Raw genomic sequence first — 26,521 nt, 5'->3', positions numbered from 1 at the left:
CTAAATTGATGTATTGAGCATAAACAAACACAAAATGTAAGAGAACAATGTTGTTCTGTTGAGTGTAATAAATTTTGAAACGGACCAGCAGAATTGTAAAGAGACATGTTGGTTAAGAACATCAAAGAACTGTAGGTTCAAACCCATCTCCAGTATCACCAGTGCTTGAATAGAAAAAGCTAGTAGTTACATGGCTGCCACAAAGGACAGGAAAGTGTCAACCATTTTTCTTCCATTTTCCAGTTTCTGTCTTTCAAGAATTCCCTCTTGGTCTGTTTCTTATTCTTTTTTCTTCTTCAAACAGACTCTCTGGCTCTTTGAAAGACATCAGTCACTGTTGTCGCATGGTCGGGCACAGATATGTGACATGCCATGCAGCCAGCTGATCATGTGTCATTACACAACAGTGCCATTCGCTCCTACTAAAAACATAGCTAATATAGGCCAAAATTCATTCACCTCCAGTGCTTACCTACAACAACATTGCCCCCATGCCAACATCAATGGAGTCTATACCCAGTAGGTTTTGGGGCTATGAGTACAGGGGTATTTATGAGGGCCTGCTGCAGGATCTAATGCTGCTTTCTACTTTATGTCTAATTTGATCAGTCCTCCAACATTCATTCAATAATCCTCAATGGAGGGGGGGGGGGGGGGGGGGGGGGGGGGTACAGACCTTTCAAACTGATACTTTATTAACAGGTAGTTTTCTTTGAATCAACAATGAGGTGCTCTGAAAAGTTTCCTCTCATTTTCTAAGAGAACACAAGAACAATAAGGAATATGTAATAGAAAGTCAGGAGGCAGAGAATGCAGACGTTTTTATTTCAGTGTCAATTTACAGCCGACTAAATTAACCACACTGTATTTCTCCTGAATCATCTGTGTTCACGTTCTTAACAAGTATCAAAAATTCAAACTGACATCAGTATATATAGAGGTAATTTTGCCATTTACTCCAGTAGTTATCGTAAATAGTATACAAAATTGTAATACAATTTACAATTTTTAACAATTATAAATTACATACAAATAATAAAATGCAGCGAAAATACAAAATTATATCAGTAAAAAAGTGCTTTTGAATAACTGGTACTTTTAAATTAACATCAGTCATTTGAAGTGCAACACTATTTGTTGAAGTTTTCACTGAATGAGAGGAAAGCTGCTGCTGCTGCTGCTGCTGCTGCTGATTGTCCGTCCAGGTTGGCTCTTTAGATTGTCAGCATCCGAATACATTTGATATTAAATTGAAGCTACCTGTACAAGATTTCCACTGGAAAAAAGATGGAAATAAGGCAGAGTGTATTCCACATTGAGTGTTTCACAGTTGCTTAGCATCAACAAGTACCTTGGTGAGGCGGGCAATCTAGAGATTTTGGAACTGTAAAAACTCCGGCTTCACGTCTTCTCTGGTGTCATATGAGCTATATTGCCAAATAAAGAATTTGTGTTAGGATGTTTGCAGTTATTTATATATATAAGGAAATATATGAAGTATAATTGACATGCTGAGTCCAGTGTTAGTGAAACCAGCGCAAAACCAAATGAAACGTTTTATGGTAAATGTTTTTGAATTATTTGAATAACTTATAAATATGAAGTGTTCCTAGTTTTATAGCCTGTGAACTGCATTATCCATGACTGAATCCAAGTGGATTGAATGAATTGGATTTTTGTTCCCCTTTCATGCTGATGTCATTCACAGCTGGTCATATTGCAGGATTTCCCGTGAACTTCCGTAATTCCTTAGCTCAAGTCCGGAAAAAAATGAAATATGGAGTTCAAAAAACAAAAAACTGGAAAATCTAAATATAGCGCAGCTTATACTAATTTCTGACTTTTTGACATCTTTGTTTATCTGTTGTTATTGATTTTTTCAATTTTGCCAGTCTTCTGTCCTCTCTGCCTCTCTCTTCCCTCCCAACTTCTTCTCCCTACCTCCCTCAACCCTAATTACCCGTACCCTGGACCTTACCAGCATCTAATTGTTCCTACTAAAACCTAAAACCTCTCCTCCTCCTCCTGTTTCTCTCTGCTGATTTTGATTTGTGTGCCTGTTTTGCACCCTTGTATGAAATAAAACGCTGAAATTTTACCATGCAGGCACCATTGGAGTCCTCCCTATCCGCTCGTGTCTGTTTGAAATTAAGTGCAGAGCATGCAAACAAAACAGAAGAGCAAAAGACAAGCTGGATGCAACTAATTGCAAATCATTCTTACCCTTTTCTCCTCAGAAGAAACTTGCGCACACAAAGACCAATTGTAAAACCAACTGTAAAGGCAATAATAAATTAGGTTTATAGTCATATTCTTTAGAGAGTTTGGTGATAAAATTGTACATTACCTAATACAATGCACAGCATCCCAAGTACAACAGCTATATGTCCTATAAGAGAAACACAAACGTATAAGAAATAGATATATAAATAATACTTCTCCTTAGGTTTAACACAACTCACCTGTATCTTTGTTAGTATCTACAGTCCCTTGGTTCAAGTCTGCAAGCACACTACAGTCTTTTACAAAGAAATGAACTGAAGCGGTAAATTAAATTTACAGTAACATTAATGGTCATAATTTATCTATAGAGCATAGAATTAAGACCAGATGTTAAAACTTATCTGCAGGAATGCTGTTCTGTACTGTTTTATTAATTTATGCTGAAAAATGTGAGGACAAAAAGTTGTGGAATAAAAAGAAAGAAAGGATTAGGGGAGAGGAGAGGAGAGGAATAGGAGAGGAGAGGAGAGGAAGCTATGTGCCTGTTGGCATGATCATGTCTGTACCCTGGGAGCTAAATGCTCATCCACCCATTCTACTTTTGAAGATTCTGATGACCACAGGTAAACCAGCATTCTGAGAACAAAGGGGTCAGTGTGGATTACAAGATGCTATTAGCTCCTCCAGGTAGGAGGGAGCTAGGCCCCTGAATACCTTGTAGGTCAGAGGAAGAATTTTCAAAACTACTCTAGATTTAATGGACAGCCAATGAAGGGAAGCCACTATAGGAGTCATATGATCTCTTTTGTCAATACCTGTCTGAACTCTAGCTGCAGCATTTTGGACTAGCTGGAGGCTTCTGAAAGAGTTGTATGGACATCCTGACAATAATAAATTACACTTTTCCAGCCTGCAAATAACAAATGCATGGACTAACTTTTCACCATTTCACCATCTTTCCCACACTGAGCTGACTTTCACCCTGAAATATTTTAGAAAATAGGGCTGTACTATGACGACGTAATTATAAAACACATTTTAATTTTAACACCAGGAACAAACTAATCACAGGTCAGTGTGTTACACTTTAAGCGTCACTGAACCATCCTCTACAAATCTCATTTTATTTTCTTTCAGTTTTTTAATACCTTCAAGCAATGTTGTTGATGATACGCTGCCTGTAGTGCCTTCAGCAGCTGCTTTCATCATGTGTCTGCTACCTTTGGAGAGAATTGCCATAATGACATATCAAGTTTGGACAGCATTGGAACACACATCTCAGGGTGAGACTCCTTATATGCATGCAGGATCCGTCCTTGTTAAAACCTGCTCTATAATCATTGTGAGGTTCTGGGGACGTTTGGTACCTTGTTCTGAATGCGAGACGGTTGCTGCTGCACTGGTCGTGATAGTTTTATCTCGGTGGGCTGTGGCAGCCGGTGATTCAGTCGAGGCTACTGTGACAGTGAAATAGCTTGTTTTTATATCCGTTGTCGGAGATGTGGACATCATCATTACGGTTGTGATTCCATTCTCTTTTGTCACACCTACATGAATGAGAAAAAAAACAAGTTTCTCTTGGGGAAGGGGGGGAGGGGTTCATAATTCATTACCTGCTTTCAGACATATATTTCAATCAGCAGAAACCTTATTGCTGATTGAAATACATACATCTTACATATGCAGTGTGCGTCTCTGTACTGCATCATAGATTTGTTTAAAGGTGTGACAAGAATGATCTCATTATCAACACCAAAAAAACAAGGAGATCTTCATATACACTACCTGTACAATATGCCCAGATATTGTACAGGTATCTGGGCATCCACCTGGATAACCTCTCCAGCTAGAGGGATAATGTAGGTTATGTTTGTTGTTTACAGAAAAGGCTGTATTTCTTTTTCTTTTTTTTTTACAAAGTCTGAGGTTGTTTGATGTTGGCCAGAATGTCGTGTTTTTAGTCTATAAGGCAGTGATGGAGAGCAATATCAGGTCCGGGCTGACTGCATGGTTCATAAAACTCTCCGCAAAGTCCTAATTAAAGTTGCAGCACCTGGTACAGAGTGCCATGAAGTTACTGGAAGGACTAAAGAGCTCCTTCTTCAGCCCACCTGTGAGCAGTTCATACTCAGGCAGGTGGGGAGGGCCATATTCCAAAACCTAAAATAAACTTTTTTTACTTTTTTTACCCACCTCCATCAAAATCCTAAACAGATCTAGAGTCTTTACTCTTGAGATCTGGGAAGTGTGCAAGAAACTGGTGTTCTGTTTGTTTTTGTCTAACCTGGATTTATGTTTTATTTTCCTTTTTTTTATCCTTTCATCTTTTATTGGATGTGTCATGTGTATGTACACGTACAACCATCTTGTTTATGTTAGAGTATTTTGTTGCAGAATACTCAGTATTCAGAGTTGTCCCACCCCAGCCTTTCCACACTCTGTCACACCTACATCAGCACACTCACTCACTGATATACAGTAGATGCATGGGGTTTTCAAGTTGAAGTGCCCTAAAGGCGTGTGATTTCCAGATGACTTAAACAGATGAGGCAGAACAAATTCCAAAATATGTTGAGCAGGGAAGAGGTTGGGGGTTGAGTCCATTACTTTTCTAAAGTAACCAACATGGTTTTAGGGTTTGAACTGAAGCAAATGTCAGTGCTGTTTGTGTCTACATGTAATCAAAAAATACTTAATGTTACTATAGTGGTCTAGAAGTGGTAAAGGTCTGGGTAATAGGTGCAACACATTCAACTGCACTAACCTTGGCATTCAGGAGGGTGAGAGTCATATTTGCCAGTTTCAGTACACACAATCTTTTCTTTTCCAACAAGGGTGTATCCTCCATTGCAAAGGTATTCTATGGTATCTCCATACTTTGGGCGGTCTTTAGAATTCCACAAGTTCATGCCATTGGTCACATTACCAGGTTGATCACATGTTACAACTGAGGAGACATACAAACACGTCTCAAAAACATTTTGCCTTGAAACATGCTATAAAAGTCCTAAAACTCTTCCATTACAAATTGTGCCTTTAATGAAATAGGGTCCCATTGTGGCTTTTGGAAGTGGCAAGATTTTTGAAATGTATTATAAAAGACTTTTACTTTTACACTTGGCTCTTCCAACCCATCCTCTGGGAAAGCACTGTCTGAAGCTGGATCCAATGAGATAGTAACTGTTGAAAGCAGAAGAAAGAATAAACAGGACTGCTCTTCTGAGAAAGGATAAATACTGTACAACAGTGACTAGCAAAGTTAGTTATAATGGAAGAAATAATCATTTGATCCCCTGATGATTTTGTAAATTTCACCTCTTATAAAGAACAGCCCATACTTTCTATGTTGGGATTATTTTAACAGAGAGACACAATATTAGATACACTTGGCCACATGCTATTCTCCTAAGCCTTCTCTGAATCATTCTGGGGTTTACTGTCAAACATCATACGGGCCCAAACGTGAGGCTCTTGAGCAAGGGAACCTTGTAACGATGACTCACATTCCTCAGAACCATCCCCACCTTGCATATTATTGTGCCATCAGTGGTCTGTTTTTCTTCTAAGTTTTAGCTCAATATGTGTCATATATACATGAGTTGAAATTAAGAGAACATTCTTGAAGTCTAATGTATGATGCATAAAAGGTCTGTGGAGGTCAGACATCTTGCCAATTGGTAGGGGATTAAACACTTATTTCACTTTATGACATATAAATGAATGTATAACCTTCATATAATTTTTTTCACAAGAGATATTCTGTCTCACTCTGTTAAAACCAAAAAAAAAAACACAATAAAAAAATATGTATTGGTCACGTCTTTGTGAGGTGGTAAACTTGCAAAATCAACAGGGGATCAAATCAGTATCGCCATCACTGTATGTCTGAGTAGCTCCGTCGTTGGTAATGGGCAGAATTCTAATCAGCGAAACGGCAACGTGTTCTGAAAAGAGGGCCTCAGAATTTATCTCCTGAGGTTTCCTGGTGTGGTGTCAATACAGCTTTTCCATAAGGAAAGAGTGCTTTTTTGAATATGTGGAGACGGCATACTTTTGATGTTGAGGATGGTATACTTTCTGTTTCGGTGTACTCACCCTTTATCACAAAATACTCTCACCAGTGCACGAAACCGAGTGCCCTGGCTGGTATTGAATTTCATATTAGGCTCAGATTTTGGCAGTCCACAGTCCATCTCTGTGAATAAGACACAGCATCACCAATTGATAATAATAAATCCATTTAATACAAAATAAAATCTGCTTTAGAAATTAAGGCAGTTGGCACTTACCTTTGCAGGTGAGGTTTGGTTTTCTCCATTCCCTATTAGTGCACACTGTGGCACCAGAACCACTTTCTTTCTCGTATCCTCGACCGCACTCTAAAATGACTTCAGAGCCTTCAGGAAAACTGTTCAATAGAAGCGCTGCTTCGCTTAAGACAATAATTTCTGTGGCCTGGGGTTTCTGACACTGAGCTATTGGGGGGGGGGGGAGACAGAATTCAGCAGCACAATCAACAGTAAGCCAGGGTGCATCTGACGTACATTAATGGAATCACATTTAAAAATGAAAATTCACTGACTATCTACAATACATGCAGCTACGACGGAGAAGTGGATGAACTGAAGCTTCAGTTAGTTAAAACAATTCTTTTTGAGTTACTCCGCAGCGCGGAGGTGGTTGCTTTGAAAGTCATAAGACAATAAGAACCATTACAAAACAAAAAGTAATCAGAAAAGTCTTGATTGTTGATCACGACATAAAAAATTAAATGTATAAATCAGGGAACAAAACCTTTTTTTCATCTTTCAAACTACCGCTCTTCAAAATAAGTTCTCAAGATACAGCAAAGTGCATTCAGTAACAATGAAAAAGAAATTTGAATATTAAATAATAACTTTTGAGAGACCAAATGCATTTTGTCTCAAACTGTGGACTAATCTAAACTTGTGTATCCAACTAATACTTTTAGTTTTGGGGAGGAGTAGAGTTAATGCTGGAAGAGTTATCCCTTCCTGGTTTTTACTTGCTCTCCCACTGTGAATTTATAGCTTCACACATTGACTGGGTGTGTTCGTATAAGTTGGTACAATTCTGCTAAAGTTGAACATGAAAAACCATCTGGACATCATTGTGTCCTTATGTGTTTACATGAGGCAGCTTTGTTATAATGCAATCTGGTCCAAACACCACATATTATCATCTAGGACCTCAGTGCTTTAATCAAGAGTTTAAACAGTTTAGTCAGAGCAGAAATAGTTTCTTGTTTTATGGCACAACTTTGTTGTTATGCTGTTTCACTGGCCGATGTACTTCAATATTTGTTTACTTTGTAGCTGGGGGTTTTGTATGAAAAAAGAAAGTCTGCCCTTATAGAATGTGAAAATAGCAGCAATGGGATTTGGACGTGCGGACACCTCCAAACGTAGGGCAGATGAATGAAAGATCTTTCCATTCTGACCTGTTGTCTATCCAGATGTTTACAGCTTTTTCTTCTGCTATGTACCAGCCCATTTTCCTCTCTATCCCAGCATAACCAGCCCATATATCCTCTGTCCCACCATAACCAGCCCAATTATCCTCTCTGTTCCATCATAACCAGCCCATATATACTCTGTCCCACCATAACCAGCCCATATATCCTCTCTGTCCCACCATAACCAGGCCATATATCCTCTCTGTCCCACCATAACCAGCCCATATAGCCTCTCTGACCCAGCATAACCAGCCCAATTGTCCTCTCTGTTCCATCATAATCAGCCCATACATATCCTCTCTGTTCCATCATAAGCAGTCCATATATCCTCTCTGTCCCACTACAGCAGAGGTGTCAAACTCAAATACCCAGTGGGCCAAAATTCAAAACTGGGACAAAGTCACGGGCCAACATGGATTTTTATTGAAAAAAATCTTCCTCTAGCTATAACAGGGAACCTTTTGATATGGACCCAAACTAGTTTTGCTCAACAACTGAACATGGAACAAGCAAAACTTAACACAATAAAATATATAATTTATTATTGCACATATACAAAGTTGAAATTCAAATTTAAAAAAAAAACCATAACTGGCATTCATTTCTTCTCTTTTAAATTTTAACAGTAATCTTTTTCCATTGTAAGTTAATGTAATGTAAATGTAATGACTTTTCATCTCTTCTACTTTCTGACACCTTTGAGTCATATCCAGGTGTGTGTGTGCTTGTCTTGGTATTGTGTTTTATAGTGTCATCTGTTGTTCTCCTTAATGCACATGGCTCCACATACAAGACAGACAGGTCCATCTTTTACATATCTAAACAGATATTCTGCCTCCTACCTGTTCAGAAAGGTCCTATTTTCTGCCTTTACTTTAATCATTTTTTAGAAGGGTAGTGCCACAATTAGCATTAGCATATAAGGTCACTATGACTACTTCCTCTCTCTTGGTGGTTGGCAAGCCACATATTGGTGCATTACCACCACCAACTGATGTGGAGTGTGGATTTTCCCACCAAAACACCAGCAGAGCATTCTGGTATTTGTAGTATTAGCACATGCACTTTAAAGGATAATACTGGTGGGCCAGCACTAATAGTCAATTGGTACGACTTCGTGGGCCAAATATAATTACATTATGGGCCAAATTTGGCCCACGGGCCAGAGTTTGACACCTATGCACTACAGTATAACCAGCCCAATTATCCTCTCTGTCCCAGCATAACCAGCCCATATATCCTCTATCCCATCATAACCAGCCCATATAGCCTCTCTGTCCCAGCATAACCCATAGCCCATATATACTTTTTGGAGTTTTGAGTTGTAATTACCTCTGAAGATATAACTCTGCTCTGGTTTCTATCTCTTTCTTTTTCTCTTTTTTTTTTTGATCTAATAAGAGGATACACCTCCGAAAACGTTTTGGGTACCCACATATTATAAATGCGCTGACTTTGTCTAACAAGTTGCGAATTCTAAATTTAAAAACAAGAAAGACTGACGCTGCTTTTCTAGTAATTTGGTCTTCTCTTCTTAAGAACACAAATGATAAGAGGAGGATGGCATTACTGACCTGCTGCATTCACGAAAATTAGGTGTAAAAACACAAGGATTTTCACTCCCCGCGTTGTGCATACTTTCACGAAACGTTCCATGGCGGCTACACAGTTCCCGAAACTTCTGTTGGAAATTATTTTCGCAACTTTTTGGTGGAACAAACTAATCTCGCTTGTCAGCGGCACTCCCCCCGATCCGTCAACGAAGTCAGGTTAGCTTGAACAAGCTCACACTGACAGGAAGCAAAGATGTGCCTTCAGAATAAAAGGACAAATATCTGTCTGTCTGTCTGTCCAATAGTCTTTATATTTGAGTCATAGTCCAATAAAGTGACCAAAGTCGAGTATAAATGCATGTTATTACAGGGTCTCCATGCAGTAAATAACTTGGGATCTAAATGTATGTGACATCATGGGCGTGTAGTAGGAAAATGGGGGTCCTTTATTTTTCTTTTTTGTTCTTGGTATAAACACCCGCAAGCTTGGTCAATAGTGTGATTTGGGTTGTAGTCATGGATACACTGCGTAATAAGTTTCAACAAAAGGGTTGTGGCTGATTGGCGCGTGCGCACGCGCGCACGCACACACACACACACACACACACACACACACACACACACACACCCTGGGTAAATTCCAAGGATTCCATAATACCATAGATGTTTGCTGACAGGGCCCTTCTACCCACAAATCCAACCCACGGAAACCCACGGACGCATGACACAGAAACCTGGCAACAAGCTCTTATTGTTTGTACACACTTTAATGTCTTGCGTGCGCAGCTTGTGTGACTTATCTTTTCCAGCTGTTTCAAACAGCTCGTTTAAACGTTCAAGCGAGAGATTAAGACAGCGTCCTTAGGCGTTAAGATCTTCACCCAATAGGAGAGCTAACCTAAGAAGGGCCTCTCAGCAAGGCTGGCACAGTCGCCCAAAATATTGTTGATCTCTGCTATACACCTGCTTTCTCATGTTCTTAACACTTTTCCAAAGAAGATCAAGGAACATCTGATCCGATTCTATGGGCTAGAAAATATAATACTCAAATACCAGACTAAACAACTACTTTACCAGCACAACACAAATAATTAAAAATATCCTCCTGATGTCGGCCCATTTTCCAAAGACTGGATTTTGTCGTCTATACTCACTTTTATTAATGTGAAGAATGTTTATTGGCGACACCTAGTGGCTTGAAGTAGACTATTCATCCCAAGAGTTATTAACTGTTTCCCGTCCACAAAAAGGAATACATTTTTTCCATCTTAAGTGTGTACTTTGTGTCGTAGCTGATCTTTTGTTCCAATACTGACCATCCTACATACCCGTTCACATCACCTTCCACACTTGTTTCCAAATAAATCAATTTATCCATATAAATTGATTTTTTTCCTTTAAAAAAAAAAAAAAAAATTAATATAAAATGACAGAAAATCTTTTGCCAAATGCTTTCATCTGCAAAAAAAAAAAAACAACTCCACAAATTATGCAATATTTGTACCTTCAATAGGATCGCTCAACTCACATTTTTTAGCACTTTTTCTAATTGTCTCATGCATTTATCATTGCTATACAATTCTGCTAATGATGGTCTCCAATGACCGGGTTCTGATTGGCTGATTGGGTCTCATTTAATCCCCCATCAAGGTCATTAACCTAATGGAAGCACAAAGGGAGTTGTGGTAATCATGCACAGACAAATCATATTTCAAAATCATTGAAGCATTCAAAAATCTGTCAAGGACTGAATAATAACCAAATTGGACCTTATTATTCATCATCTTAATTAGGAGGTGGAACATTAATACAGCTTTGACTTTACAGCTCCAGAAAACATGTTAATGTTAGGTTTATCCCTAGCCTTTATTCTGGTATCACAATTCATAAAATGCTGCTGATGTCATTTTGTTCTACAAATGCCACACAGAAGCTAGCAAACTGATTAATGTTGCATGTATGAGAAATATCTGATGTCTCATGATATCTCATGATTAATAACTGCTTTCTAAAATGACGTCTGATGGAGTACTGTAGGCTAGGTAGGTAAAATACTGCCACAAATGAGTCTCGGAAAAAAAATGCATCAGACAACCATTATCCTACCAGTAAAGAGTATTTTCAAATAAGTGTGGGTGACAAACTGGTCTTTGACAATTGAATGATTAGTTTTGGTGCCATCAATTACAGTCATAATTTTAATACTTGTATTTTTTTTTCTTCTTTAAAGTTGCTGTTCAGGAGACTTACGGTAACCTTCTAAATCAGTCACATCAATCTCGGGCAAATGAGAAATTAAAGAACCAATATGTGCAGGAGCTGAACAAGGATTAAACAAGGAGTGCCAGTTGAAAAGCTGTGTTTGGAGTGTGATGGAATGTGTGTGTGTGTGTGGGGGGGGGGGGGTGGCGGCTGAGCGGCTGGAGGTTCTTGACCATCATGGTGACCAACGTGCAGATTGGCTTTTGAGTTGAATGGAGGAAGAGAACCTGAATTCTGGCACCTGTCACGTATTTTATGCAATGTATCTTAGTACAGGGAAGGAAAAAGGTGTTTTCAACAAACCTTTATTTTCAGTGCATGAACAGAATACCATGCCATGGTCATTATCTTATCTTTTTTCCATTTATTTTTTAAATATTTCCCTCTTATTATTATGTTTTTACATAAAAAAATAATGGAACAATTTAATATACCTCTATGTTTTTTTCCCCAGAGAGAGCACTCAGCAAGTATTTATAAAGGTGCTGTACAATGTACAAACATTTACATCTACGGCCCCTACATAATGTATAAGATACCACAGGGATTTTCTTTTCTTGTTTTTTTTCCCAAATGAAGCAATGCAAGGCCACAGAATAATGTGGAGTTGAGGTGCAAAAAGGTCAAAATAAAAAACAAAACAAAACAAGAAGACAGTATCCATGTCTACAATAGTTTCCCCCATTCAACCATCCCAGTGATCCTGGTGCTGACTGCCTCATAGAAAGCCAAGTAGTACATTTTAACCATATAATACTTTAATATCAGGTTTTTGTTGCACACCTTTAAAATGCCCACATCATTGACTTTATTGCACATTTGCTACTGTACAGCATTCCCTGATATCCCAGCACTCCCTGATTTACTCATTTAATTATTTTGACTCAGTTTCTTGACCAAATATTTCAGCTATACCCATCCCCACTCACATATTCAATGAAGTCAAATCTCTATCTTTCCTGAGCATCCTTTTTATATCTTTGACATAAATCTGTAGCTCCATTATTCTCCAAATTACCATGTCACATAATGTCACAACAGAAATCAATACATTTGTACCTTTAAGACCCTTGTTTATTCCATTTTGCCCTCATTTCCCCCTTCTCTCCTTTTTTTCTTCCTTATTAAAATTAAACCATAAATGGCGTGACTCAGAAAACAGCATTATAAAAACTGCCACATTGGCTTCAGGAGAAAAAAGATTTTGGATTAAAAGAATAGTATAAATAAATACGTGAAAAATAATAAATTAACACATTGGCAGCAAATCACATCACTGTTTAGATACAACTCATGGATGCTGTGTTATGCTACAAGGGCAGATGCAGTGCATTTGAATTCAATCGGCGTTTAAAAATTAGAACATTCAAAACATTCAAATATATATTGTATTTCACCATAAGACATGTTTTGAATAAACATCTAATACAGCGGTTTGCACGCTATCTAAACTCAACAAAATTTTTTTAGACCCTTGACAATCCCAAGCACTGAAGTACATTGGAAAGATGGCAAACGCTTAAATAACATGGTTGAAATCCTTGAAGTATATATCAAAATGTGACATGGCTTAGTACAGCTACATATACCTATAATAATCTACTATCTCCATTAATTACACATTAGTTATCGTAGACAGGGTAAACAAGATATGAAAGCACAAGTTTATGGTCTTTCTGATGGTAACTGTCCAGTGTCTGGGTAAAGTAGTATGTTTTGTGGGTTGCATTAGAAATTCGTCGTCTCATAAAAAATTGGAACATCTACCAGTGATGTGAAGAACCTGTGCAGTATAAACAAAGACAAAAAGGACAGATTGCATGCAATGACCAAAATCTCAGGGGCGAAAAAGAAAATCACTTTATCTCAAGGTGCGATGGAATGACAAAGCCCCTTGATGAAGGTCTCATGAGGACCATCCTGCAGGCAATGGACCCTTCTTTTCTTCTCTGCATATGGATCATTGCAATTTAATGGGTGGAGTGTTGCCCTAATAGTCATTCAGAAACAGGCCTCCTGGAGTGGCACATGTTTAAAAGTAAAGTTTGGGTTAAAAGTAATGTCTGGTGAGCCTCTCTTAGGTATGCCGCACACATGCTTGTCCTCCACGTTGTATTGAAGGAAGGGAAGTGGCAGAGGAGAGCTGCTACATGCCACACATTGTATCGCAAAGAAAGTGATAATACAAATCAGGCTCCATCTGCTCTTGTTACATGGAAGAACTGAGGACAACAATCTATGGACTAATGCTGCTAATATAACCTTGTCCGGCTGGACTGAGGGTGATTTAATATTCTATCACAAAGGGTCGCGAAAGGCTTCTGCTTCAGAGAGGATCTTGGCTGAGCTGGGCACTTTCCAAGGACCAGGGCCGAGAGGTGCCTTTCTGCTCTGCAGGGTGTCTGGGATACTGTTTATAGAGGAAAATGTCTTACTTCCAGCGTCTTTGGAATAAAACAACTTGTCTCCATGAACCTTTGCATCTTTTGGGGAACCCGCTGAACCTGTTCTCCTCTGTCGGCCATTGGAAGTCAGCAGGGACTCTCCTGCATCTTTACATGTGGTACTGTGATCTGGATTTGTTTGATTAGTCTGACTATGTCTTGAGTCTTTACCTGAACTATTTCTGACTGGAGCAGTTTGCCGTGGGTGTCGGCTGTATGATATCCTGTACTTCTCTGCCTGTCTTTCCTGCACAAGGCTGGGCTTGGTCCTTTTTTCTTCAGTTTCTACCCCAGGTCCCTGTCTGCTCTCCGGTCCTTTTAAGGTGTGTCTGTAGGCTGAGTCTCCTAATCCTGGGAGAGGTTCCTGCTGATGCTGTAGGACTGAAGCTTGAGGAAACTTCCTTGGGTTGGTTGGACAAAATTTTGTTCTGTTCCTTCCCACTACTTCTTTTGGTCCCTGGCTTTGATTCTTTTTGGAATTATGATGTTGCTCTTTGGCTTTGAAAAAAAGTTCCTCTGGTTTCTTTGGGTCCCTGGTCCTCTTATAAAATTTCATGCTCTTGGGGGATACTGAAGACAGTGTTTTTACCGGCTCTGCTGCCCACTGAACACTCTCTTCCACTGAGCTTAAGCCCCTGCTGCTGCTTGTATGGGGCTTGAGACCTTTTGGAGTTATATTACTCCAGCTGTGGGAATGTTTCAATTTGCCAGAGTTGGGTGGAGAAACAAAGATGGAAGCCCCAGTTGGATATGAAGGGGAGTGAAGAGATGTATCCGAGAAAAACACTTCTCCAGAGTTGCTGGCAGGTGAAATAACTCTTTGACCATTATGACCTGTGGGAGGCAAACATTGTTACATATAGGCATTACCCAGCCACACATTATGCGTGTATTGAAAATTTAGAAAGAAAAAAGATAAATGTTTTGTGAGATGCATTTTGCATTTTCAGACATGATGCTGAAACATATAGTTGGATATTTAGTTAGTTCTAAAGCTACAGCTAAAGGCTGCAATCCTTCTCTGATCTCTGAATCTTGCTTAGCAGTGGGTGTTTATTCTGACCATTTATGTGCATGTCTGACTTTTGAACATTGTTGCACAAGAAACCAATACACTGCTGAGGACATTTATCAGAATCACAGGTGAATAAAAGGAAGAATTACCAAGTTAAGAGAAAAGAGGCCATAAAAAGTGTTGAAACTGTTAGTGTTGATGTTCAGTGTAGTAGCAAATGGTAGCAGAAGACGCACTACCTGCATCAGAGGCAAGAGGAAAAAGAGCCAGAAGGAAGATGAGTATTAGAAAACAACACAATATGACAATCATATGATTTGATTCAGCGATTATACAAGAAGCATTCCAAAACACATGAATTTACAACAGACAGATCCTTTTTGTGAACACTATTGGCTCTAGTGCCCCACTATAGGTACCGCTGAGTTTTGTGCAGTTAACATTAACACACATTGACACGTCCTACTCAGTGTTTCCAATTGCTGTAAATCAATAACCTTTCAAATAAAAGTTTCATATATTATCTTTCCTTCAACATTAGATCTAAAAAGTAGTTTCACAGTGATGGATGACATTTTTTAAATCGGTGATGTTCAGAGATAGTGATCATATATCTCCTGAAGTTTCATAAGAATTTAATAGACCTAAACTACTTTTTGAAATGATGAAATTGTACCAGCGCATGTCCACAAGATCTGCCTAGTACAGGACATCAAAATTAAAATCTGTGAGGGAAACCTTGGATATGGGATGTTACTTACTGCTCTCTTGAGCCAACCCTGCCCCAGGTCTCAGCAGAAGGACCACTTTACTTCCTCCAGCTTGGATCAGCTCAATAGCCCGTGTATGGGAAATGCCATGTGCCGGCTCTCCATTAATCTCCACTATCTCATCTCCAACCTATTACAAATAAGCAAAGACCTGAATATACAGATCCCAGTAAGGGACAATGCACTAGAAAAGGGATGTGTAGATATGCTCAAAGAATTCTGACAGTTATTGATCAGATTATTGATGATGACCAAGAAAAATGAAATGATCGGGACTGTAGCCGAGCAATGAATTTCTGCTAGAACTGTTGAAATCAAACTTTACAGACTGTTGGATTCTTCTGCTTTATGACATGGAGAATAAAGACACATGACAATAAATGAGCCTAATTTAAAATGCCATAATGGACGTCAAATGACACAACAAAAAGAGGGGTCACCTGGTGTAACATTGTGCTTAAAAAATATGTGTACATGCACCATTAAATCCCAGTATGATGATTACGTGAATAATTTTCCTTGTACAACTAAACCCAATTCATTGATCAAAGTACGCTGAGCTCCACTACAATAGATGATGCTGTGATGAGCACATGAGCATTTGTAGCTCTCTGGAAGCAGGAAAAATCATTTAAGTCTCTGTCCATTTCATGCTTTTTTATACTTTTGATAAAAGATCGAGTGTCACTTTGATGCACAGCTGGTGTGTTGAATTGTTGGTTCAAGAGAAATTCAACTTTGTACAGTTCTGATATTTATTCAGAAAACTGCTATAAATACAGTATCTTGCTAAATGTTAATGTACTGCCAGCCTCACATTAATTATTTAATATGTAATTATGTCATGTTGTAAAGGAATTAATCTGAAGAGGGAAAATGTGCATCCTGCTCTGAATGTAGTCTGTCTCACAAGCACACACCATGCTTTTTTAATTGGAAACGGTAAATTTCAGGATGAAATGGATTAGATTCCTGCTTGATTATGTGTTTGAGATAAACGACAGAGGATACACACTGCATTTCTGTCCTTGCGTGAAGTCAGGCAAGATTGATTCCCACTAGCTGCAGCTTTTTTTCTGTTAGCTCAGTTTTATATTATCCTTCTCATCCTTATATGAATTATGTGATAATTACCCCCATTTATTTCACTTTTGAAATGTGTCAATGAAGATAAGAAGCACCATAGAGATTATAAATGATAGATTATTACATTTTAAATATAAAATATATTCTTTACAGTTAGTTATATTTATGTGATAATTGCATTGCATGTGATTATTTAACTCAGTCTCAGTTTTTGATAATGTAATTTGTACACAGTCCCTATAAGGTTTTTATAACTGCTGTAATAGAAATTAACTTTATAAATGTTCATTATTTGAAAAACTTCTTTTATCACCCTCCCCCCCCAAAAAAAAATAAAAAATAAAAAATAAAAAAGCACACAATGCTTTAAGTTGGCTGCAAAATAATGAGGGCATTCCAGCTTCCTTTAACAAAAATACCACTTTTCCCAGTTCAGTATCAATATTAGGAACAGATCTTAGGAACAGATGCACTCACATGGATCCTCCCATCTAGATAAGCTGGTCCATCCTCAGCCATCCTCAGGATGTACAAACCCATGTTGTACTCTGTTCCCCCTCTCAGACTGAAGCCAAAGCCCCTGGGGCCCCTCTCTAACTCCACCGTCAAACAACCCTGTAAAGCATAAAAGTTAAATTAGATTAAAAGCCTCACATAAAAACAGGCTTACATAATACACTAACACTTACAAAAAGCAAACAGTAAGTTACGACAATAGTTAAAACACATTTCATTTATAAATCAATTCAAATACATTGCAAAGACAGAAACAACATAAAAAAACCTTTAGATCAAATGAATAAGGAATAAAAACATAAACAACAGGCAGAGATTAAGACAATTTCATAGAAGTGTGTTTTGATGACGGTTTTAAAGATGTGGAGTTCAACAGATATTTATTTATTATGGATGCAATCATTTTAATGAGTAGCTACATGCAGCAGTCGTACTCAACAAGTACTTGGTAAGATAGCACAAAGAATCGCTATATTCTTACCTGGTTAGGTCCTGTCACACACAGCGTTCCCTGCTCACTAAATGGAAGAGTTTTGAAATCAGAGCATTTTAGTGCATCCCTTTTTGCCTCCAAATCCTGGGTGTAACTACAACAAACAGCATTTCTTCCAAAAAATATGCCCTGAACAGCCTGATGCAGGCCATGGATATAACATTATGCATTCAAAATCTAGTTCAGTGCAGGAGATTACATTACACACTAAATTCTGCCTTGCATTATGTGCCTTAGACTATACACAATCATTCTTTTACAGTTCCAGCATCTTTAATGAGAAAAACCATCTCATCCAGGGCAATTCCCTGTGGGTTCTTACTGTTCATCCTGCAATCCTGCTGACCTTTGCCCCAGAACTCTGTGCTGAAGAGCCGGACTCTGTTTCGCAGAACTGGTTCCAGATGGGGGCCCCTTGTATTCTAAAATACATTTTAATATTTTTAAGAGGAAAAAAGGATAAGGGAATCAAAACAATGTGTAGCGGCTTTACTTTCTCACTTCCTACCCATAGGCACATACAGAATCAGCATCCTTTGATTTTTATCTTACAATGTGGGAAACGTTCCCCATATGTAAGAGAGCAGTGCCAGCATGTGTCATAAGTCCTTGTTCTAGTGCACTTGTGAAAGCTGAAAAGCTTTTGTGACATTTTGGCATTCAAAAGAATGAAGCCATATACGAGGTTGAGGTCACGTGGATTACTGACTTTTGAGTACCTTCTGACCACTGGCAGAGATTAGTGAAATTCTTTGAAAGACAATGTGAGATATAACATTGGCACCTGGATTAAAAAAAAACAAATTTTGTCAGAAAATAAAAATATAGTTAAAAGCTACATATAACTTATGCTGTAATAAACAGTGGCATGGGTACTTACCATCCTCAGGAACCACAGTCAGGGTGACGACAGTGCCAGCATCCTTGATCAGCTGGACGATGTCACTGTGAGAGAGCTCAATGATAGAGCGCCCATTTACGGCAGAGATGCGATCACCCACGTGCAACAGGCCACAGCGGTCAGTTGGACTGCCCTCGATGATGCGGCCGATTTTATGTGGAATCACTGAAAAGAGGTATTGGAAGACACAGAAATTAATCAAAATTAATTTCATAGCATTCCCAATAATTCCAAATTTCCATCTCAAATTTGAAGTTGACCATATTATTTACAGATGGAGGTGATGCAGATATCTTTCTCATCATTCAAAAGTAACTTAAAAGAAGACCCTCCAAAATTGCAACATTTTAAGAGGCATCCAGTATTGCATTTAGATTTTTGAGAACTTTCATTTAAACCCCTCCTCACAACATATTTTTATAGACTTGTTTGTCCAGCAACGGTGTTCTTTTACCGTCTTTTTATTGTCCTGCTCTATTGCTTTCAATAAATGGGATTTTTCAGCATTTCCATAAAGAGTATTGTGAATTCGTGCACATGGCAAACAAAGCAGCATCTGGGAACTTACCACCATATGGTGGTTTACTCTTGGAGGTGAGGATGACGAAGCCGAAACCTTCATTGTCTCTGCGGTGCAGCGTAATGTCAAACGACTCGTGGTCAAGAGCGCTAGGCATCGGAAGCCGAGGTAGCTTGGGAGAACCATTCAGCAGCACTGGGGTCATTTCCTGAGCTTCTTCCTCTGTTGCTTCTGAAAAGATGTTATGGCTAAAGCATTTTTGCCTATGATTGTGGGTTTTCCCAGTGGGATTCCATGTAATTTACAACAAATATACATGAAATGTCAACAGCATAGTTTCATAAGGCAAATCATTTAACCAACAGCTTTTATTTCAATAAAAAAAGTGGTAAAATACCTAAATTGGTGCAGCTAGTGTTATTATTCCTCACCTCTGTAGATTACCTTCCTGCGTACAGTCAACATTACTTGACCATTCCTGGCTGCATTGGTCATCAGATCCAGCACCTGCTTGTGCGACCGACCTTTCACCATCACTCCATCAATGCCAATAAGCTCATCTCCAGCTCTCAGCTGACCATCTTTCTCTGCAGCTCCGTTGGGCACGATGGCCCCAATGTAGACCTGGGGAAATACATTCTAAAAGAGGGTTAGAACAACAGTATTATATTTCAACCACATACTGAATCTCTCACAAGATTGTTCATAGACTTACTGGCTGTTGTGGACCTTCGCCTCCCAGAACACGGAAGCCAAAGCCAGTTTCAATGTCTCGCTTTAGAAAAACATCAATGTCTTTGGTGTGAGGCTCTGTAGAATTAGTGAATTAGTGATCTGTCATTCATTGAGTACTGTTGAATGGCATGGAAGCAGATGAAAAACTGTGACTTTAAAATTTCCAGGTCGATGCTTACGTCTGCTTTCCAGAAGAGCTTTGGACTTCAGGTACATTTCCGCCGCCTCTCGTTTAAGGGAGTCAGCACCAAATTGGGTAGTTGTGTCGTTGTCATAAGGCAGCACCTGGGGGGCCAAGTCTGTGGTAATGTCCAAATTCTCTGTGCTGGATGTCATTTCCTGTCTCTAAATTGAAAGATATACCCAGAACAATCACACTCAACATGTAGCTATACATTGTTTCTATTTAGTATATTAATTTGGTTTACTTTGCATAATAAATGTTTTATTTTAACAGTCATAACTGCAAATTTACACAAAGATGTGGACCATCAGGACATAGTTGTGTTTCAGTGTTTACACCCAGTAAAATGCAAAGCATTTGTCTGGGGTTTTCTTTTCTGTGCAAGTCTCGATGTAAAACAACTGTTTTTGTTCAGTCAATATATGGAGCCACATAAAATATTACATTTTTACACTTCCATGCAAATTTCGTATTACTGGTGCGGCCAGAAAGTTTTCAGACACTGTCACTTTTTCCACAATTTGTTGTGTTAAAATGGATGGATAGATGGATAGATGGATAGATAGATAGATAGATAGATAGATAGATAGATAGATAGATAGATAGATAGATAGATAGATAGATAGATAGATAGATAGATAGATAGATAGATAGATAGATTCAGAGGCATGAGATAATTTTTTTGTCTGTAGATTACCCAGCATTGCATTTGAAAAATCCAAGAACTTAAATAATTTGGGAAATTATCATATTTAAATAAACAAATAAACAAAAAATTTAAATAAAAAGAATGCAGTGTTCTTTTATTTTATCCTGGCAAAGTTTCTTTTTCTATTTTCAGCAACCTCATTCATTTTAATAAACTGTCCATGATTGTTTTAAGATCAGGCTTGAATGATTGCGGTGAGCAACCAAATGATTGTTATTCCCACGTTATGGTTTTGCAGCCTTGACTCACTTGGGTATGCCTTCTGGCGGGAGGGCGAGCCCACTGACAATGGCTTAGCTATGAGGGCAGTCAGGAGACGATGTGTTTGTGATCTTTTGGTTTTTATTTTTCTGAAGGGGGGGTTGAGAGCAGAGGTCAGAGTGGTGGTATTGAGGTTGTATCTGTTTAAGATTGATACCAGGGCACTAGAAGCATACCTGTCCATACCTCCTCCCCTCATTTGTAAATCAGTATTAAATGTTATTAACATGTGTTTTGTCTGTCTGCCCATCCCTCCCTCTGTCCGTCCGTCCGTCAGCCTTCTTTGATGCTCTTGCTTATTCAAGGGTCTTCCATTAGTTTTCTGCTGTAATGTATGCTATATACATAAAGTATATTAGACTAGAAGAATAAGAGAATATTTGCTTTGTTTATATTTTTATCCATTTTATTCATAATGCTGTGTCTGGACAGTCTGCACCCAAGACGATTAAAGGATAATGTGGCTTATTATGTAAGCAGAGCACCCAACGGCGATGTATAAAACCCCAACAGTAATTTCAGTTCTCAGAAATGCTTATTTCTTTACTTTGAATTCCTTGAAATGTTTTGAAAGTTATGTGCCTGGCTTCGAATATTAAATAGAGTAAGACAGACAAAAGACTTTGTCGCTTTGACAAGTCACGTGACATTCATGTACAAAGGGTAACTTTCTTTATCTAAAATGGCTGCATTAATAACACCACTGCATCTAAATAGAGGCTCATCCTAGCTTTATTACCACAGCAGTCCCCTGACAATAGCACTAAGAATGCTGATAATGAAAGGAAGCAATTAATACTAAAAGACAGTGTAGAAAAACACAATCTATATTTATTACCACCATTTAGAGGCTTACCAAATAAGCTGAAGGTCAAAATGTTTTGAAAATTAACAGCATAAATCCCTTTGGGGAATAATAATGAAATAGGAAGGATATGGTTCTACTCACAGGCTTTAGATTTTTCACAGGTGATGTTTGACCTATGGACAAAAACACACAAGAGGAAAATGTCAATACTTTTTTTTGCACGTGTGATGTGTGAGCAGCAGTGTCTGGAACAAAGTCCAGCAGATGGCAGTGCCTCACTGACTGAGATGCCACAGATCTGGTCATAAGCAGCAAACAGGGTGCGGAAATCAAGCGTTGTGCTCACTCAAGGATGCTCCATTAGGCAAAGTACTATGCACCCATGTCAGATTAAAGATACATAGAGAATATAATGGCTATACATGAGCAGAATACATGGAAGCCTAGGGCCTGGCTAAAGCAGTGGGTTAGGGTATTCAAAATCCATGCATATAATTTGCTGCACATGACACCCACACTTTTTATCTCAAAGCACTTGCACTGTTCCCTACAGATCATCTCTTGAAGCCCCTTCTCTCCACCAAGCCACCCCTTCCCACTTCCACACAGAAAATTAGCAAACACTACTCTGGAGCCCACAGGCCTGTGTGGTTGGACCAACAAGTCCAATGAAGGGTTAATGGAGCCTGATGTAAAAGGAGAGACATAGCAGTATGCTCATGCTTCACTGCCAAATTGCCAATCCAACAGTTGTCAAAGGCATTAAAACATGTGCTGCAGGCCCACCTGAAACACACTTTCTGCCCCCCCCCCCCAAACCACCACACACAGACACACATACACAAAGAGAAAGAGGGAGAATGATCATCCTAGCAACCATTCTCTAAAGTCAATGGTTGACAATGGTATTTGATTAGCCCGACTAGATCGTGCTGTATTTCATCCCCGAACAGGGTAATGGCGTCATTGAGGGTAAACTATGCTGGGTGTTCTGCAGATTTATGAGGAAGGGTGTGGTGTAATTGTGAGGTGGAGGACCCCAAGGACCTTCCCTTTGTAGACATTTAACTGCAGTTTTTTAGGTTGCCATGGTTGTAGAAACATGTAGAAATTGCCGGTACTTTTTTGATGATTAAAGCCAATCCAGGGGTTCATGGACTTACACAGTGCATCCCTGGGGGCGCGGAGAGAGATGGAGGAGACATCTGAAGGGTTCACACCCTCCCTCTTCATTATGTAATTCTTGCTCTCCATCTTGTAATCAACTGCATTATGCCAAAATGACATTTATAATTTTTAAAGTAGGACCATGTGAGAAGAGTGTGAGATACACAGTTTGTGTTGTGACCAAGACAAAACAGCGAAACTGGAAGTACAACTAGAGTACGTGGGCTGCGGGACAGACTTCAAAAGAACGGCTTTTAAACTTTTTCTTTTTGTCATTCACTTCCTCCTCTACCAAAACCCTGCAAAGAACTTAAGAGAAGGACTGCACCACATAAGCTTTTGTTCTTTTTATCTTGAGATTCGAGCAAGATTTCTTGCTGATCACAGGGAAAAGGGAATTTCAACAGAATACAATACATCAATTAGATTTTCTAAATTCCTTATTTTAAACAAAAATCTATATAACTGCAGGTCAGCAAGGTGGTGAAGTGATTGGCTCTATCACCTCACAGCAAGAAGGTTCCGGGTTCGGATCCCTTTGGGGTCACAGACGAAAGCCATGCATTTGTGGGAAAGGTGAATCGGAATTCCGAAATGATTCAGAAAATTTCCCGTGGCGTAAATATGGAGATGAATTGTTGTTCGACCTGTATGTTGGCTCTGCAGTGAGCTGGAGATGGGCCTAGGGGGTACTCCAACCAAAGGCAGCTGGGAGGTGCTCCAGCCCTCCCATGTGGAAAACGGTATAAGACGGATTAATGGATTGATTTGGCCGCAATTGTTTACTTCTAAAAACTCAAAACTGTTTTTCATCTGACAGAATCTTGAGCATCTTGGTTTGGCGTAAACTATTGTTTTTATAGCCAATTAATTGGATTTTGCATTTATGTTGGTTAACATTTGGCATAGAAAGGAATTTCAGCAGAGATTTGTTCGCAAAGGTCTTGACACCTTGGTATAGTCAGAATGAGGTGTGCCATTTTGTCTGCAACAGCACACAGATGTGCAGGTGGATCTACTAATCTGGCTGCAGAAGTGACTATTTACATGCACAGTGGCTGTACACAGTCTTCTCCTACCGTACGGTGTGCATGCCTAATTACATCTCTACCTCACCTCCTGTCAGTATCAGCACGCTGACATCACCTCCCAGAGTGACTGTTGAAATTGTATTGATGTTAGCAGCACATTAAAATGACATCAATGAATGAGAATTTAGAGAAGCCAAAAAAAGTTTATTTTTTCTTTTTGTAAATAAGTGTCTATGTTTAGATATATAAACTCACTAAACTAAATGCCGAATGGAAAAGGATGACATGTAGCTTTTCATACTCTGAGAAAAACGAAGCATTTAAAAGGTCTGACAGAAAGACTCTCACCCCCTCGCAGTACGATGACGTTGACCTCACTTCCCACTGGCAAGTCTTTCAGAATGTCCACCACTTGAGCATGACTCAGCGTTTGAACATTTTGCCTGTTGATCTCCTTGATGACATCACCTTTCTGCAGGCCACGACACCACTGGGCATCAAGGATCATCTTCACTTTTTGGCCAAGCGGGCAGTCAGCAATGGCAAATCCAAATCCTCCGGGCCCTTTGACTAGAGGCACGCTTACCAGCTCCGGGTTTAGCATTGAGGTGGCCACCTCACCACAGTCTCCCTGTCTTCCATTGGGAATGGCTGCCACAACAGGCCGCCCACTTGCATCCACAGTGACATAGTGGAGGTCCTGAGAAGAACCATGCAGGACGTCCCCTTTCACAAGCAATGGCTGCCCATTGATGAGGGGCACAGCCGTTACCACCTCCCCACCGTGCAAGGCCTGCTGTGGTTGGGAGGCTGGGGGCGGAGGAGGAGGTGGAAGTGGGTCATCGTTGTTGAGATCCACATCTGGAGGAAGGGGATAGCCACGGCACAGAACCATATCCACATACTGGTTGATAGGAATGGACTGGAACATCTGCACCACCTCTGGATGTGTTTTACCCAGCACACACATTCTGTTAATCTCAACAATGACATCACCTAAAACAGAGGGGGAAAAAACTTTTAAAATTGATTTTCAAATTCTTTTGGAATGCATTTTTTTCCCATAAATTTCAAAAACTACCATAAGCTTATACATAAATTATCTTAAAAACAGGCCTGTCAGGTGTCTTCTTACAGAAATGGATAAAAAAGGAAAAATCTATACAATTATTAAAGACAGTGAAAAGTATAAAATAATACTCAACTTGCTTTCAAAATACAAAAGATGGTGGCATTGATGTTCAAAGCAATAGAAAATGGACTGCACTTAGTTACATTCCATCATTTTTTCTTTGGTTAATGGAGCTTTTCTCTTAGATATCAATTTGCTCCTCACTGCCTTTTGAAAATTCCTGCTTTTATATTTTTGATACCCCTGAACCACTGAACAGAACAGCAGCCAAATAACTTCTCTTTTTGCCCAATGAAAAAATACAGGTGGTGGGTTATAAGAATAGCAACAAGAGCGGAAACATCTTCAAACCTGTCATCAAGACGTGGTTTGTAAGGAAAAAAATGCGCAAAAAGTTTCTATAGCTATGAGTTAAGGTTAAGTGAACACTACTTCTGAGGAAAAACCTCAACTTCAGATGTTTCTTGAAGGGCAATGGGTAAGATAAAAAACAAAATCTGTTAGTTTGTGCAGTATATTTATTTTCCATGCTGGGGTTAGGTAAATTGGTGACCTGACATTTTTCTTATGAATGTAAGCATGTATGGATGTTTGTTCTAACCCTACAGTGAGCTGGTGACCTATCCAGGGTGTACCTCTCCTCTCATCCAAATGCAGCTGCAATAGATCCCAGCCCCCTACGTGCCCACTAAGGAATAAAGATAACAGATGGACAGAATTTTCCAAATTTATTCTTACTATTTACGTCTTCAATTTCTTGTAGGAATCAGTATCTAGTGCTAACTATTAGGTTTCATGATTTGGCTCCATTAGAGTCCATTAACACTTTTATATTTGTAGAGATTCCGCTCACCAGATCCCATCTTGTTGTCATGGGCAGCGGGGCCGTCGCTCAGTACGTTTTTCACCTGCAGGAACTCGTCGATTCGGTCGCCTCCAATGATAGTGAAGCCAAAGCCCTGTGGGCTCTTTTTCAGTGACGTGTGGTACAGTTCTCCCTCCAGCTGTGTGGGATCAGACGTGAATCCAGATGTGCCCCGTTTACCTGCAGAACACACACATGGGCTTGGTGTATGTGACATGTACATTTAATCTTGGTCAAAAATTTCACAAATGAATCACTGAGTTCTGTGCTTTTGTTGTCTTTTCTGGTTTAAATCCAATATTCAAGCCTAGACAAGATGTTCATAGTCAATGGACAGACATATTCTCAAATGTATTGACTAATTTAAATT

At 39.2% G+C, this 26,521-nt stretch overlaps 2 protein-coding genes across 12 annotated transcripts in view; both read right to left on the bottom strand.

The window, feature by feature from the left end:
- Positions 1-798: 798 nt before the first annotated feature.
- Positions 799-9,489, bottom strand: im:7151449 (complement decay-accelerating factor). 8 transcript variants are annotated; one of them, XM_029827558.1, is made up of 13 exons: positions 9,274-9,489; positions 6,513-6,698; positions 6,319-6,418; positions 5,333-5,403; positions 4,988-5,170; positions 3,591-3,680; positions 3,372-3,443; positions 2,463-2,501; positions 2,348-2,389; positions 2,224-2,275; positions 2,100-2,138; positions 1,352-1,427; positions 799-1,276 (listed from the first exon to the last, which is right to left on the bottom strand). In XM_029827558.1, the coding sequence occupies exons 1-12, from the start codon at positions 9,353-9,355 to the stop codon at positions 1,370-1,372; spliced, it is 1,014 nt and encodes a 337-aa protein (XP_029683418.1). In that variant the 5' UTR covers positions 9,356-9,489; the 3' UTR covers positions 799-1,276; positions 1,352-1,369. The 8 variants fall into 8 exon arrangements, 4 of the variants coding, with proteins under 4 accessions (XP_029683418.1, XP_029683419.1, XP_029683417.1 ...); XM_029827559.1 differs by having other exon boundaries at positions 3,591-3,770; positions 6,513-6,602; XM_029827557.1 differs by having other exon boundaries at positions 3,591-3,770; positions 9,274-9,486.
- Positions 9,490-12,263: 2,774 nt separating this feature from the next.
- Positions 12,264-26,521, bottom strand: part of magi3b (membrane associated guanylate kinase, WW and PDZ domain containing 3b) — a 108,616-nt gene continuing 94,358 nt past the window's right edge. For 3 of the 4 annotated variants that reach the window (XM_029827554.1, XM_011613647.2, XM_029827555.1), the window contains 13 exons: positions 26,140-26,331; positions 24,503-25,150; positions 22,098-22,129; positions 20,174-20,339; positions 19,975-20,069; positions 19,691-19,898; positions 19,308-19,490; positions 18,719-18,904; positions 18,161-18,260; positions 17,827-17,863; positions 17,307-17,444; positions 15,735-15,873; positions 12,264-14,792 (listed from right to left, as the gene is read on the bottom strand). In XM_029827554.1, the coding sequence (XP_029683414.1) occupies positions 13,813-14,792; positions 15,735-15,873; positions 17,307-17,444; positions 17,827-17,863; positions 18,161-18,260; positions 18,719-18,904; positions 19,308-19,490; positions 19,691-19,898; positions 19,975-20,069; positions 20,174-20,339; positions 22,098-22,129; positions 24,503-25,150; positions 26,140-26,331 (3,104 nt within the window). In that variant the 3' untranslated portion in view covers positions 12,264-13,812. Of the gene's footprint in view, positions 14,793-15,122; positions 15,213-15,734; positions 15,874-17,306; positions 17,445-17,826; positions 17,864-18,160; positions 18,261-18,718; positions 18,905-19,307; positions 19,491-19,690; positions 19,899-19,974; positions 20,070-20,173; positions 20,340-22,097; positions 22,130-24,502; positions 25,151-26,139; positions 26,332-26,521 lie in introns of all 4 variants that reach the window. The other variant, XM_029827556.1, reaches the window with a different exon arrangement.

Source organism: Takifugu rubripes, chromosome 19, assembly GCF_901000725.2.
Source record: "Takifugu rubripes chromosome 19, fTakRub1.2, whole genome shotgun sequence".
Classification (NCBI taxonomy): domain Eukaryota; kingdom Metazoa; phylum Chordata; class Actinopteri; order Tetraodontiformes; family Tetraodontidae; genus Takifugu; species Takifugu rubripes.
The sequence above is the reverse complement of the archived record's forward strand: the minus strand, read 5'-3'. Positions and strand labels throughout refer to the sequence as shown.

What these genes read in the sequence shown, in the direction of transcription:
- im:7151449 (XM_029827557.1), bottom strand. Translation starts at nt 9,355, where the DNA reads ATGGAACGTTTCGTGAAAGTATGCACAACGCGGGGAGTGAAAATCCTT. An exon ending in ATCAACAACATTGCTTGAAG is followed by an intron (nt 2,502 to 3,371) that starts GTATTAAAAAAC and finishes GTGTGCTTGCAG; the next exon opens with ACTTGAACCAAGGGACTGTA. An exon ending in GATGCTGTGCATTGTATTAG is followed by an intron (nt 2,276 to 2,347) that starts GTAATGTACAAT and finishes TTGCCTTTACAG; the next exon opens with TTGGTTTTACAATTGGTCTT.